This window comes from Corylus avellana, chromosome ca8 (genome assembly GCF_901000735.1).
Source record: "Corylus avellana chromosome ca8, CavTom2PMs-1.0".
Classification (NCBI taxonomy): domain Eukaryota; kingdom Viridiplantae; phylum Streptophyta; class Magnoliopsida; order Fagales; family Betulaceae; genus Corylus; species Corylus avellana.
In genome coordinates, this window is record NC_081548.1 from 17,158,269 (window position 1) to 17,173,877 (window position 15,609).

The window sequence follows — 15,609 nt, forward strand, 5'->3', positions numbered from 1 at the left end:
TAAGATTAAGAGAACCATCTACATTGCGAACTTTATGTTATTTTTCAATTCTTTAAAATCCTTGGCCATGAAAAAACCATGAAGTCAATCAAAGTCTCAACCAGATTGAGGAGATGACAATCTTCCACCCTATTGGAAAGCTTTTTCTCCCCTTTCTTTTCTTTCTTTGTGACTATAAATTATTGTATTTTATTATTTTCTGAAGTGTGTGTGGGGTTATATGAGATAGAGACAATAACTTTAGACACGATTCGTGAATTAAACATGAAATTAACGGATTAAAGTTGAGGGATCTAATCTGTTTAATTAAATGAGTCGGGTTATGACATATATAATTTATACTCATATTTCACATAATTCAAACTCGACACACAACATACGAACCTATAACAAAATTAGCTTAAATAGATCGAATTAAAGTTTACTTATATAATTTTTCACACATTTTTTCATACGAATTGAATCTAATACGCAAATACAAATTAACGCTCCCTACCGTACGCGGAAGAAAACCCAGACAAGCAATGGGAAGAATCATCTTATTGACTTTTCAACATATATGAATGCCTCAAAGTTCACAATAAAGGAGCTTTTGTTTTTTTTTTTCTTCTAATTACTATAAAGCAGTTTGACCATACCATTTACGATGAATTCTTCCTTCATGATTATCTGGGGGACCCATGTTTACTGGTCTAAGCCAAAGCTTTGATGGCTTAGGCTTCAAGGAAGAGCATTACTCTCTGGTTTCCGAAATGGAAAATAGTAGAGTGAGAGAGAGAGGGGTAATCCCACCGAAGAAGAAATTCAAAAACCGGCTTATATAAAATGGATGTCTCAAAGCTTATATACATATCTTGGAGAAAAAAACTCAAAATCTCTTTAACTGATCTCTACGACGACTCACTCTATCTACATGACAGAGGTTGATCTATTGAAGTGATCAGTTGGATATTGATTCAGTTGGTGTCGGTAGCGGCATTTTTGTCCACTAATTTCTAAAAGTCAGTTAAGTCGATTAATTAACCGACTTCATACCGACAATGAATAGTTTCGACTTTTTCAGTTAATAAGTAGTCGGTTAAGTCGGTTACAAATTTTTATATTAAGATTTATCAATTTTTCTTGTAACTACAAAATTAGTAAAGAAAATGTTTTACAAATGAAAAGAAAAAATAAATTCATAGAACATGAACCAAAATAACAACTACAAATCAACTCTGACAAACACAATAACAAAAGTTACCAGATAGAATTCAAAATTCACTTGAAAAATCAGCTAAGTCGGTTAATTGTTAGTTAACCGATAAATTTTTTTTTTTACTACCTTACAAACCGAACTGATGTCAAAACAGTATTTTTATTCTGCCTACCGAGTCGCCGACCACCAAAAGTCGGTTGTCGATCGGTGACCACCACCACCACCAACTGATAAAAAAAAAAATTCTACTACCTACCTTACAAATTGAACTAATGTCAAAACAATATTTTTATTCCACCTAGTGAGTCACCAACCACCAAAAGTCGTTTGTCAGTCAACCCCTATTTCTAATTTTCAATCGAAATAGTGCCTCTTACTGATACCCATAAGAAAGTTTCTTTCCAATCATGGGCAAGCTTTTCTATGGAAAAATATTATTTAAAAAAAATAAAAATAAATTATTATAAACAAAGGAATGCGTGACTCGAAACCACAGGGACAGTAAAACAAAGACTCGAAGCAGTCCCTGTTATTGACATCATTAAGAAAGTTTCTTTCTAATCATGCGGAAGCATTTTCTATGGGAAAAAGATTATTTTAAAAAATAAAATAATAATAATAATTATAGAAAAAAGGAATCCATCATGGTTCTTTCTTAACTTACACGTTTTTTTGACTGCTGTTCAACCAAAAAAACATATATAATGTAGAAAGAAGAAGAGATAATATGCAAGGAAAAAGTCATGGGATTTTATGTGTTGAAAAGAAGTGTGGCATAGATAAGCTCATTCCATGCGTCAGGGACCCCAGGAAGGCACCAATGGCTGCAATCCTGCCGCCTTGTGGAAACTTTCTTGCCAAAGATTGATGGGTGGCCATCCTTGCGGAAATTAGTCAGCCTTGTCACGTTTAACAGTTTCACTGGAACCTGCATCTCCTTGACCACCTCCTCCACTATCTTCATTTTCTGTGGATAGTTATTCAGGATGGCCCCACTCAAGACTGGTCCTGTTTCCCCATTGCATGAGCCGCCAGAGTCCCAATCTCCACCTCTGTTTCAATGAATTTCAGTCAATATCACCTTTTTTTTTTCCTTTTTCATCTAGGAAAAGTTACACACGAGAATAATAATAATAATAAAATAACATTAGGCATTCTTAGTTTTTTCTTCCTTGTGATGTTCAAAGATTTGAGAGAGAGGCGTGTTATTCTTTTGCTTCTGCTACATTGGTGGGTATCAAAGCCTTCTTGTTATTCCCTGGCTTGATGGCTAATTTGGGAACTTCCCTAGAAATGATGCTATCAAGAGAGGAACTTCTACGAGGGCCAAATTCATGGATTTTCAAAGTGGAACGTAGTAAACTTTACATGAGAAGCATTAAGTTTTGCGTGATTTTCAGAAAACTCTTGCTCGACTAAGGGTAGATTCAGATGTGAACCACGAAAATGACAAGACACATGATGGCGGGGCTCACTTTCAAACTGTTCATGATTTTGTTCATATGCCTCTAAATAGGTAGCCAACCTATGAGGAGAACTCTAGAGCCTGCCTAAGGCGTATTCCAAAGATTTGAAGGTGCCAAAAACTATAGGGGTTGTAGTGATCGCGAACTAGAGATTTTCAAATAAAAATTGATCTACCAAGTTTTAATGGTTACATATCCATATAGAAGATTTGAACAAAGATGAGAGATTCTTTAAATGGAGGTAAACTGAATAACGTACTGTTGATTAGAGTTAGTTGTCCACCCCGAGACAAATAGATCTTCTTACAACTAGCCAATACTTTTTCCGTTTTCTCAACTACCCCATCTCAAATAGCTTTGGACTTGAAAGAAACACCCATGGAAAGTCCAAAATATTTCATGGGAAGAGAAGGGATGCTACAATTTAAAATATCAGCCAGTTTTTCTTCATGTGGAACCTCCTCCACTACAACTAATTCAAATTTTCAAAGATTGGCCTTCAAGCCTAAAATTTCCCCAAAACACGAGAATGTGACCCAAATTATAGATTTGATCATGATATGCATCACACATAATAAGTGTATCATCTGCAAAGAGAAGATTAGATACTTTCTAGTGGAGCAGCGTTCTGGGATTCTACTTGGAGTCCTGAAAAATAACCCCCAACCATAGCTCTAGATAGCATCCTACGGAGTCTCCATGACAATCACGAAGAGGAGAGAAGCGAGAGAGGGTCCCTTAACGAAGGCCCTGAGAACAAACAAAGAAGCCATGCGGACTACAATTAATCAAAAGGGAAGCGGGCCTACGAGAAACAAGTAAACATCCATTTCCTTCACTTAGAACCAAATCCAAGATGCTTCATGAGATAGGAGAGGAACTGTCAATTGACATGGTCATAGGCTTTTTCCAAGTCCAGCTTGCAGATAACACAAGGACTACCTGATTTCAGCATGTTGTCCAGATGCCCATTAGCTATAAGAACTGGGTCTAAAATTTGTCTTCCCTTATAAAGGCATTTTGATTGTTTGATATGAGCACTCCCAACAAGTGTTTCATTTTGATAGCAAGGACTTTCACCAAGATTTTATAACCACTCCCCACTAGGTTAAAAAAAAAAAAAAAAAAAGCATAGTGAAACTCCAAACCATTAGGCCGCCAAGTAAAAGTTTCATTAAAAAGATTCTTTTAACACTGAATGATAGTATCATTGATCTTCCCTTGGGCGGAGGTAATGTTACCGTCAATACAAAGACTAGAGATAAAGTTATTTCTCTTACGAGAGTTGGTATGCTGGTGAAAAATCTTGTGTTGTGATCCCCTTCTTTTAACCAGGTCGCTCTAGACTTCTACCTCCTACTAACTTCTTGCATAAGGACAACATTGAAGCCTCCTGACTTCTACCTCCAATTGTAACCCTTGCAATTGGATTCAATAGCAAAGAACAACTCTGAAGCATGTTGTTCAAATCCTTTGTAAGGAACTCTCAAAAAGTTTTCTCACCCATACCTCTGAACCCAGTTTGAGCTCTCCTTTTGTCTCACATTGGGGGTTGAGGAGTTAAGTGGGAATTCACGGAAGTGATACAGAGTGCACCTCTTTTGCAAGGGGATGATGTCACAACAACTGGACTGGTGCACTTAGGATCGGCTATGTTTGTATCCTTAAAGAGGTTGGGATCATCCCTACCGAAGCCATACACAGAGTCATCCAATACCTCTTACCAAAACCACTAGGATTCACAAGAGACCCCAATAGTAAAAGCAACCAAAGGTAGAAGCCTACTGAGGACATCCGAGGGCGAGATCGACACAATGCCAGAAGATAGGGTAAGTTACACCGTATGGAACAATCCTTGTAATCAATTGCTGGTGGAGAAGACCATTGACACAATGCCACATTATCGACCATCGTGAGTGGCCAGAAAGCTTCTCTCTCATCCCACAGAAATCTATCAGAGGTAAACCTTCCCATGTTCTACTATTCGTAGCCTTAAGGAGTTTCCCCTGGCTCGAGAATGAGCTCAAATGATTCTGATTCTACAGAGAAAAACCTCCCCATGGGTCCTACATTCCACCAGCAGACTCAAGGTAACAGAAACTACACAACAAACTCTCCAAACATTGATGACAACATCATCCCATGACCCCCAAAACCAACCCAGAACCAAAAGTGCTAAAAAACGAAGAGAACCGAAAATTAGCAGGACACGCCTGCACACAATGCCTAGGGGGGAGAGAGATAGAGAGAGAGAGAGAGTCCTACTTCACGTAGTGATAGTTAGGCTTTTCTTTTCTTATGATTTGTTTTGTTTTGTTTTCATTTCTTTACCCACTAAATTTAAGAATCCGAAAAAATACAAGTCTTTTGAATTTTTTTTTCAGATTTTTCCTACTAAAAGTAAAACTTCTATCTTTTTCTTTTTTAAGGCTTCTACTTATTTTAAGAATTTTCATTATTGAACCTTATTATATCATTGAAATAACTACGCTTATTTTTGAGTTATTTTAATAATAGTGTTCAAAGATTCAATAGAGACATATTCTTCTCTTTTCTATTGCTTCCACCAAGTCATATTTCTACCTCTTTTATACTTTCTTAATCAACAACTGTGGATAGAGCAAAAACTGCAGTTATAAATTGCATTGCTTAATTAATCAACCTCAAAGGGTTAAACTAGTGATTCCTAAAGTCAAGTTGATTTTTTGTCTTCCTCACTTCAAGATAACAGACTTCATGAGTGAAACATTCTTCATTTATTTAATTAGGTACTTATTCATTTTTTCAAGGTGCTCCAAAGAAATTAAACTAAAGGCAAGGCTATCTGGAAAATTTTAGCACCTAAAGAAAATGGGGAAGAAAGTAAACAGGAAAAATGTACCTAAAATGGGCAGAAGAGTATCCACGATAGATGACCAACTGCTTCTTTGGATTCACATTTTTATCAACCCAATTTGCCCAGGTCCTCAAAGCTCTTCTATAGGCCTCAACTGCGTCAAACTTTGGATAGAGATAATCACCTTCTTTATAGTAATTTTTCCTGCGTCAACCAACCAAATTTCTTACACTTTCAGGGAGGCTCCACTTGTTTTCATGAGAAATAAGACTAGAAAAAGATGTCTGTACCATTCAATTGAACTTTTTACCAGTATGATTTTAGTGTCTCCGTGGCTTAAGCATTTCCAAGATAAGACAATTAAGGAGTAGACATTAACAAGTGTTACTAAACACACTATATTTTTGTGCTACAAGAGAAAAAGTAAGGGGTCTTCTGGACCCATTTCCAAGATAGATGGTTGTAAATGCCTAAAAAGGATCGAAATGGCTGGAAAAATCAAAATTAACAGTAAAAGTATTAGTCCTTAATTTCAATGTAACAAAATACAAGAAAAATATGACAAAGATGCATGGCAAAAATGCAACAAAATACAGCATCATAAATTACAATGTATGGACTAGAAGCCCATGTACCAAGAAATATGACAAAGATGCATCATATATCCAAAATGTACTTTCACAAGCATTGGAAGAGCAAAAGTGGTTTGATATTGAATGAGCAGAGATAGCATTGCATGTAAATGTACAGATAGCAGAAAATATAAATCGTGAAATATATCAGTGAAAATTGCAGACGTACCCCCGAGCAGTTTTTCCATGAGTCCACCAATGGCCTGTATTAAAGACAAGAATGTCAGCCCGCCTCCAACGTTTAGATGTCTTGTCGATTTGATCTATTGATAGAGTTGGATTTGAGTTCCCCTGTCCATTAATACGAAAACCTTCCTTCACAAGGAAATGGGACCTCACAAATTCCACTGTACAGTCGTAGTCCTGACAAAGTATTTTGAAAAACTAGTCAACCACTATTTGGTGCCTGTTAATATGCCATATTCCAATAAATAAGCTAACCCAAAAATGACCATAAATATATATTCCTTCCTTAATAAGTAATGCTCAGGTGTAGATTTAAATAAATGGAAACCAAGATAAAATGCTAACTGAAGGGACCGGAATCCAACCCCAATGCGTAAAAAACATGCAATATGCAGTAATTATATCAAATAAAATTCAGCAACAATAATAAACTAAAACTACCAAAAGCAATAATTCATCCACAAAATCAACAAAAGAATTTTGTGGACAAAATGGAAAACCTTTGAACACATCAAAGGTAAAATCCTTTTGAACACATCAAAGCCATCTTCTATGTGCTCAGTGAGGGAGACAGGAGAATCCCATTTCTGGGAGTTTGTTCCTCTTTTGTTTTTATTTAATATGTGCTTACATAGTATTAATTGTGGAGTAATGACCCTTAGTTGTGTTGCAGTTTTGTTTGCACAAATACCTATGGGGTTCATGATCCAAGGGTTAATTGAGAAAGTTACATTCACTTATGAAAGCTTCCTCAGTGGCTGTACTCTTGGAACAAAGACACACAAAGATGTGCGTGTCAAGAGTACACACACAAGTATGAGTATTCATTATGTTTCACGTACTTATTATGTTTTCAATAAAATAAGCATAGAAATATGAAAATGCTTAATAAAGCTACCAACTAGACTTCTTACCCGTTCCCACCTCCAATCTAACAATGCACAAGAGGAGACACATCTTTTGAAGAAACAATGTAGAATGCAAAATGTATTTTTAAGTAAAGAAGCTTACAAGAATGCAATGGTTTTTACATACCACAAATTTGAAGACAAAATAGCCTCTTCCTTTTGATATTTTGTGGCCATGGATCTCATGCATTCTGCTCTTATTACGCAGCCCTTCTCGGAGGAGACATAGGATTGACTCAAACTGGTTCCGGTTCATGGAATCTCCAACCAGCATCAGCCTTTTACCTCTTAGTCTCACCAAGAAGTCTGTTGCATTAAACCTACGAGTGAAAAGGAATGCAGAAAAGATATGTACTTCCAATGAATCTGATAAATTATCAAGACTGCGTTATTATATACTGGTAAATCAATTTCAGTACCATTTTCAAGAGCAGGATTCAAAAAAATCCCCACATTTAGAAGCAACCGGAATTTCAAGACTAGCTGTAAAATTTATAGTGACAATTTAAATTCTGAGATAATAATAGTTCGACAAAAATGCACAATTTCTGGCTGAAAGAAAAGAAATTACTGATCCTACAAGATTCTAGCATACTAATTCTTCCCTCTTCACAAAACAAATGGAGTATGAGTTCTTTCAAATGATTCAATTCACTATTTACATTAGAACTTGTTATAAAAGGATCAATATCAGCTGCGTATGAAACAGGCTAATCTGCAGATCTGGAATGCTAATATATTTTATCCGGATTAGAATAAAGTCAATTGCATATGGAAATCATAGCCCATTTACACCAGACAAGTTCACAGGTTTGATCATGTTTTTTATTTTTTAGCTCATTTCTATGTCAGGACCTGACATTATGTTTTCAACCATATAATGTTACATCACACACCGTCTTCCCCTCCAATCTTTGTAAGAGCTGCCACCACTTCCCCATTATCCTCGATTGTGGTGGTATTCAAAGGGGCAAAAGATCATTTAAGTTTGAGAATATGTGGCTAAAGGCTGAAGGATTTGTGGACAGGGTGAGGCAGTGGCGGTCTTCTTATCACTTTCAAGGATCTTCTAGCTTCATCTTGCCTCATAAACTTAAGGTTTTGAAAGCTAATTTTAGAATCTTGAATGAGCAGGTGTTTGATAATGTGGAGTCCCATAAAAATCTCTTTTGGAAGAGTTGTGTGTCTTAGGTGGATTGGAGGAAGAGAGAGCTTTAGCTGCGAGAGAAGTTGAGGAAAATCACGGTTATTAGTGAGTTGGAAAAAGCTACTTTATTGGAGGAGAACAATTGGAGGCAAAAGTCAAGGGCTTTATGGCTAAAAGAGGGTGACAAATGCACGAAGTTTTTTCATTGAGTGGCCAACTCAAATAGGAGATATAACTCAATTGAGACGCTGCCAATAAATGGCTTAGTTTCTTGTAATTAACTTGCTAGTAAGGAACACATTGTGCAATTCTATGATAGATTGTTTTCAAAACAGTTTAGCTAGCAGCCCAAGCTGATGGTCTTTCTTTCGACTCCATTGATGCGGACGAAGCCTCTTGGTTAGAGAGACCATTTGAGGAGAGTGAGGTCCTTGAGGTGGTAAGAGGTATGAACAGTGATAAGGCGCCAGATAATTGCCAATAGGTTGAGAAGGATTGTGGAGAAGATTATTTTGAAGCCCCAAAATGCTTTTGTTAGAGGTAGGCAAATCCTTGACTATGTGCTCATAGCGAATGAATGCCTAGATAGCATGTTCAGATTTGGTGAGCCAAGGGTGCTCTGCAAACTGGATATTGAGAATGCCTATGATCTTGTCAATTGGGAGTTCTTACTTTATTTGTTGAAGAGGTGTGGATTCGGAGAGAAATTGTGCTCTTGAATAGCACATTGTATTTCTTTGGTTTGTTTTTCCGTTTTGGTTAATGACAATTTGTTTGGATTCTTTAGTAGTTCTCACGGTTTGAGATACAGAGACCCTTTGTCCCCCTTTTCTGTTTGTTATCGTCATGAAGGCTTTAGTAAAATGCTTTCTATAACTTTAATGGACATTTTCTCTCAAGCATTTATGTGGGGTATAAGACACTCTAATGTGATTAACATAGCACACATGTTGTTTGCGGATGACACTGCCAATCTTGACCATCTACACTATTTATGTGCCTTATTTTTATTTTTCAAAGCCGTTTCTGGTCTAATGGCTAAATTGGAATTGATTCCTGTGGGGTAATGTCAATAGTGTGGATAGGCTTGCGGGCATTCAACACTGTGAGGCTTCTTCTTTGCCTTTGAAGTATCTTGGTCTTTTGTTGGGAGCCTCTTATAAGGCCAAGTTTATTTGGGACGGTGTTGTTGAGCAGATAGAGTGGCAGCTAACTAGTTGGAAAAGGAAGTACTTGTCTATGAGTGGTAGGATTACCCTTATCAAGAACACCCTTTTCAATTTGCCTACGTATTTCATTTCTCTTTTCCCTCTCCTTGATGGTGTTGCAAACTGCATAGAGAAGCTTAATTGGGACTTCTTATGGGCTGGGCTAGGGTAAGAGTTCAAATTTCACATAGTTAGCCGATCCAAGATTTGTTCTCCGATTTTGAGGGGGGGGGGTTCAAACTTTATGATGTTCAATCGTGCTCCTTTAGATAAATAACTATGGCGCTATATGCACGAGATAGAGGCTTGGTGCAAAGTTGTGGTGGATTCTAAATTTGGCAGTTTATGGAGTGGGTGGAATTCTAATGAACTTCTAGGGTTATATGGGGTGAGGTTATTGAAGAATATCAAGAAGGATTGGAGGATGTTCTCTAGTCATACTAGATTTAAGGTGGGAGATGGCTCCGAGATTAGATTATGATAGGACCTATGGTGTGGGGATAAGACCCTTAAGGAAACTTTTATGGATTTATATAGTATTGTGTGTGTGAAGGATGCTTTTGTAGCAATTCGTTTGGAGCTTTTTAGTGGCTCCCATCGGTAGAACTAAGCTTTATTAGAGTGGTTCATGATTGGGAGGTGGATGTCTTTGCTTCGTTCTTCAAGTTGTTGTATTCCATGAGGTAAGACAAGGAGGTGAAGACAAGCTTTGTTGGGCCCCTTCCTAAAGAGGGTTGTTCGATGTTAGGTCCTTTTACAATGTCCTTGTTCGCAAGGATGGCTCTCCATTCTCTTAGAAAAGTATTTGGCAAAATATAGCTCCCATTGAGAGTGGCTTTCATTGCTTAGTTGGCTGCATTGGGGAAGATCTTTACCATGGAAAACCTTATGAAGTGGCATGTCATTGTGGTTGATTGGTGCTATGAGGGACGGGGATTTGTGGATCATTTTCTTCTCTATTGTGAGGTTGCTTATGCCTTATGAAATGCTATCTTCAGTCGTGTTGGGTTGTCTTGGGTTTTGCCTAAACAAAAAGAAGACTTGCTTGCTAGTTGGATGGGATCATTTGGTAGCACTCAAAGTGCAGTCGTGTGGAAGATTGTGCCTTCTTGCTTTTTGTGGTGTCTTTGGGGAGAAAGAAATTATAGAAGTTTTGAAGACCGCAAGAGGGCGATGGTGGAGCTTAAGTCTTTTTTCTTCAGTACTCTTTACCTTTGAACAGCTATGTTTGTCTTTCCTAATGTGCTTAGTTTTCATTCTTTTATTGTTCTTTTTGTCTCCTTCTAGCTAGGTGTTTTTTTTGTATACTTCTTGTGTGATTGGGTTGCGCTTTTGCTTTTCAATAATATTTGGATTACTAATAAAAATAAAAATAAAAATAAAAAACATAGTATTTTGAAGTGACATTGGATAGTTCAATGGGAACTTATATTTTGTCATATGGTCCAAACTAATGGTAGAGTGAACTCAACCTCAAAGTCTTGAATAAAGTAAATATAAATGTCTCACCTAAGCTCTACCATAAGCTCTGGCCCAAGGAAAAGCAATTTTCATAACCAAGATGTTTGTCTTGATGTCCGGCAAGTTTTCATAAACTGTGGAAGTGTCATCTATGGACAACCTCACTTACATTAGCTGAAAGGGTTCCCTAAGGTCATACAAGTAGCTCTCAAATGGATGATAATTTATAAAGAAGAGGGCTTTAGCCGGAAATAAGTCACCTCAATTTCAAAGAAATCTTTACATGTTCGATCCTCAATCTTCGCGCAGATACACGAGCATATAAATTATTCTCTGTCCTGTTTAGTATTTACTATATGGAAACCAACTCTTATATAAACTCCAACAAGAAATGCAAGTTGCATTTTTACAATATAACTACGACAACATATGATGTGTTTATATAAAATTGGTTGAGGGCTTGTAAAAAAAGCATCAAATAGGAAGCTTGAAAATTATATCAAAAGTTTGTTAGCTCAAGATTCTTGGAACCTGTTGCACCTATGAAGGAGATAGAACTCAAGACCAATAATGAAAAGAATGAAGAAGAAAATGAAAAGTAAAATTGGGAAATGCACAACAACAATCAACCCCCAAGATATATATATATATGTGCAAAATTAGTACATGATCAAGCTATTGAAACACTTTTTCACAATACCACATTCAACCTGCACTGTAAAGCAGATAAACTACCATTGCCAGCATGCTATAGAAGTCACTAATGGGGACATTTCTGGACAATGCATTTGATTTCAAGTCAACACAAGTGGGATATAAGTGTTCCCTATCACGACAGCTAGCGCTCTATGGTGATAGTTGAAAAGGCCTTTAGCCCTAATTGTTTTTTTTTTCCCAATTTTCAACTTTTCATGGACGAATTATGAAAAAATCAACTTAGAAAAGAACTTCAACCTGAAATGCAACTAGATATTTTAAAATTAAGTGTTATTTCTACGTTACATAAAATAGCAGCTCAGAGGTACTCTGGCATTAGGAGAAGCATTAATTAGGAAGCTTGAAACTCACTACAACTCGAAGCTTGGACCTAAGCAGATGCATGCCCCCTTTTCCCCCTTGACTGTGATATACTTATGGTATTTTACTAAGTAGATCACCATCCTTGTTTCCTCAAATTTTTTCTTAGCAACTAAACAAAAGATGTTAAATACTGAAGAAACCACATGGGCGACAAGCCATAAACCACCCTTTCTCTTAAATTTTCTTGACAATTAAATGAGAAAAGATTAAATAAAATAAAATAAAATTGATAGCTGTGGTATCCGGGGCTTCACCCCGACTAGATCCCCGGGGCATTATTCAAGTCTCAAGACTCAGCAAAGCAATCAATTGACTGGACATCAAGTTAAGGGATTTCCCAAAAGAGTAATTGCTTTTCCTTCTTATTTTTTTCTTTTTGGTCTAGATCATTATTCACTTTGTTGCCTGAGGTTTCTGCATTTTATTTAAAATTGGGCAAGCTGCCCCAGAAAAATATTTGCAGCTCAGACTGCAGTTGCTAAACACAAGATGGCAAGGCTGAGCTCCAGAAAAAATTTGCACTTCAGGTTGAACTTTGGCAGAGTTTGTCTTTGCACAGCCTGGCTCAACTGATAGCCATTACCTCAACATGCTTGAATTGCTCATGGTGTCTAGGATTTCTACCAACATAAATACTTGCATGAATATCAAAAGACTCGTTTTTGGGATTGACATAAGAGGTACCATTTGACAGAGAAGAAACTGCATCCATTTCACCATGCACTATAAGCCCTGACTTCTTTTACTGCATGACACTGAACCTTTCAACAAATTGCACTCCTCACTATCCATAAATAGATACAAACAGAACAATGTGGCATGCTGCTTCCCCTTTAGGTTAGCAAGGCAAACACATAACCTTCAACAAAGGCATCTACCAGGTAAGAAATAATGAGGTATAGTTGACTGACAAATCACCTCTTTAATCCCTTTTGGATCTGAAACATATGTACTCATAGGATTATCATACTATGTGATACTCAAAGGTCATTATCCTCCAAAAATGAACATATACTTTGTCAATGGCAGACAAATACACACCTGACTAACCCACTTTTATGCTAAGTATAAGTCAGTCGATGAGAACTTTTCCATGGCAATGTTTATTTTTCTAATCATTCTTGCGTTGTCTTTCAAACCAAATATGTATAGAAACAAAAAAACAAAGAAAAAAGAAAAAGTTAAACATCTGTTTCATATTCTTCCCATGTATAAGTCTCATTTCTAAGTATTCAAGAAACAGTTCCCACCAATGAAGTTATAAAGGTTGTAAACATAATACGTTTCAGCCATGCTCTGTTTATTTCCAAATTTCACTTCAAAACCATCATCGGTGGAAGTATACTGAATTGCTACAAAGACACCTAACCATAAAACAAAAAAAGGACAACACAGACGAAACTTTGCACCCGAATAACAAGATGGATAAACCCAAAACAACACGTACCTCGGAAGATCACAACCGTCTGGCTTCCACCGCCACTTGAGATAGTCGGAGTCACCCCTACCATTGTTTTGGCAATCAAAAGCCTCATCAACGTACGGGCAAGAACCCGGTGTGTAAATTGGGTACCCTTCATCTTTCACCCAAGTACCCATATATAAATCACACTCTTGGACTCCCTCCGAGTATAAATCACCGCCATTACCATTCATTGTACCAAAAGATGCATTTTTTTGAACTGGGTCCTCCCCATCTTCACCAGAGAGCTCGCCATTGATGCTGTTGGAACTGTTCTTTTGAGAAATGGGAGAGATAGGTGAGTGAATGGGTGAGTGTAGTGGTTCTGGAGGAGAAACAGAGGGAGTGGGCTCGAATGCAAAGGAAAGGTTAGAAGTGGTTCGTGAAGAAGAGAGAGGAGGGGGATGGGCAAAGGGATCTCTGTATCTGTAGACGAAGAGAGTGGTGGGCTCGAGAGCTCGTTTGCTGAAGAGGAAAATGGCGAAGAGGAATAACGCGAGGAACAAAAGGGTGGTTACGATGTAACGATTCTTCTTCAGAGGAGTAGAGGAAGAGGCCATCTGGGGAGCTGGGAGAGCATGCTCTGTTCCTCTTCTTCTCTGGTGAGAAAGGAAAAGGCCGACGCCGACGCCAAAGCCGACAGGACAACAAACCTGAGGCTTATTTGGGAGGAAAAGAATTTTTGTTGTCTCCTACTAGTTAAATAGAAATAATAAATAGAACTGTCTCACATAAAAATAATAAATAAATAAATAAATTGTTTCGTTTTTTCCTTTGTCCCCATCTTCTTCAGTTTCCTCCTAGTGGACAAAGGAGAAAAGGTATGATTGGAATGAAGCAAATCACAACTGGGAAATGAGGGTTCATCTTTGTCATGGGGGATCTGGGGTGCCTTTCCAGGGGGTACAGCTTTGGCAGATACGTAGTGCACTTTTATTGGAGGGAATTTGGGCCCTTCTTCTCATACATAAGACCATCGATAATTTTTTTTTTTTTTTTCTCTAAATATTTTAATTAAGTTTATTAAATTTTTAAAAAAAATAATAATAAAAAATAAAAAAGAAAGAGAGAGGGGATGGGGTGATCACCCCGAAAAAGTCTAGGCTTCCTAATCATCTCTCTAAGTCTCAACCAACTCCGTATATATATTTTTTAAAATCTATATCTACATCCAAACTTAACGATAAATTTGAATTCATTTAGAAAAAAAAAAAAAAAATGGTTAGGAGAATAAGGCCTTGCATTTCTCTGATCACCCCACTAGAACTGTTGAACAGGATCTTATTCCGTTTAAATGAACTTGAGAGCATCCAGTTAGTTATACTTGAATGATATTTTTATCTTTTTACTTTGTGAGATGACAAAAATACCCATCTATTATAACTAATTTGATATTCTTCGACTCAAATGGATCCTAAATATCACATCTTAAGAGCATCTTATTGAGTTCAATAAAAGTTAAATTTAAAGATTTTTTTTTTTAATTTAGAAAGCCATTTTTAAAAGGAACGAAATACCAAACTCACTATATATTCTTCTACTTTAGTTAAATATTATTATTTTATTATTTTTTTAATTCTGTTTTAGTTCTTGGTAGATGAGAGAGAGAAGGAAAATGAATATATAAGCTTAAAAAGCTAAATAACTTTCACTTTTTGGCACTTCATATTTGGAGAGCTTTGTTGATTAAAGTTAAACTTGAAATAAAGTAAAGAGCTTGTTATTATTATTTTTGTAAAAATTTTCAAATTTTTAAAGAAAAATTAGATTTAAAGAGTCCAATAGGAATACTTTAAGCGATACCTTTCCTTTTAAAAATAATAAATAAATAAATATTTTAAGTTTTTAATTTCTTTAATTTGTTATATTTTAATATATTTATATTTTTTATTAAAATTTATATTTTTAATTCTTCATATACACTTTTAAAAAGGATAATATTAAAAACCACATTTTTATATCATCACAATCTTAACCAATTTAGGTGAGTGTGTCAATTAGCCTTTGAATTTGATATTTTGTTCT

At 36.5% G+C, this 15,609-nt stretch overlaps 1 protein-coding gene across 2 annotated transcripts; it reads right to left on the minus strand.

Moving 5' to 3' along the window:
• Positions 1–1,774: 1,774 nt before the first annotated feature.
• Positions 1,775–14,262, minus strand: LOC132189820 (protein trichome birefringence-like 5). Of its 2 annotated transcripts, none has more exons than XM_059604621.1 (5): positions 13,570–14,262; positions 7,354–7,546; positions 6,302–6,495; positions 5,546–5,704; positions 1,775–2,250 (listed from the first exon to the last, which is right to left on the minus strand). In XM_059604621.1, exons 1-5 carry the CDS (start codon positions 14,142–14,144, stop codon positions 1,950–1,952), a joined length of 1,422 nt encoding a protein of 473 aa, XP_059460604.1. In that variant the 5' UTR covers positions 14,145–14,262; the 3' UTR covers positions 1,775–1,949. The 2 variants fall into 2 exon arrangements, with proteins under 2 accessions (XP_059460604.1, XP_059460603.1); XM_059604620.1 differs by having other exon boundaries at positions 1,778–2,250; positions 7,354–7,532; positions 13,570–13,785.
• Positions 14,263–15,609: the final 1,347 nt, after the last annotated feature.

What these genes read in the sequence shown, in the direction of transcription:
- LOC132189820 (XM_059604621.1), bottom strand. Translation starts at nt 14,144, where the DNA reads ATGGCCTCTTCCTCTACTCCTCTGAAGAAGAATCGTTACATCGTAACC. An exon ending in ATTTTGTCTTCAAATTTGTG is followed by an intron (nt 6,496 to 7,353) that starts GTATGTAAAAAC and finishes ATACTTTGTCAG; the next exon opens with GACTACGACTGTACAGTGGA. An exon ending in CATGGAAAAACTGCTCGGGG is followed by an intron (nt 5,705 to 6,301) that starts GTACGTCTGCAA and finishes TGGTTGACGCAG; the next exon opens with GAAAAATTACTATAAAGAAG.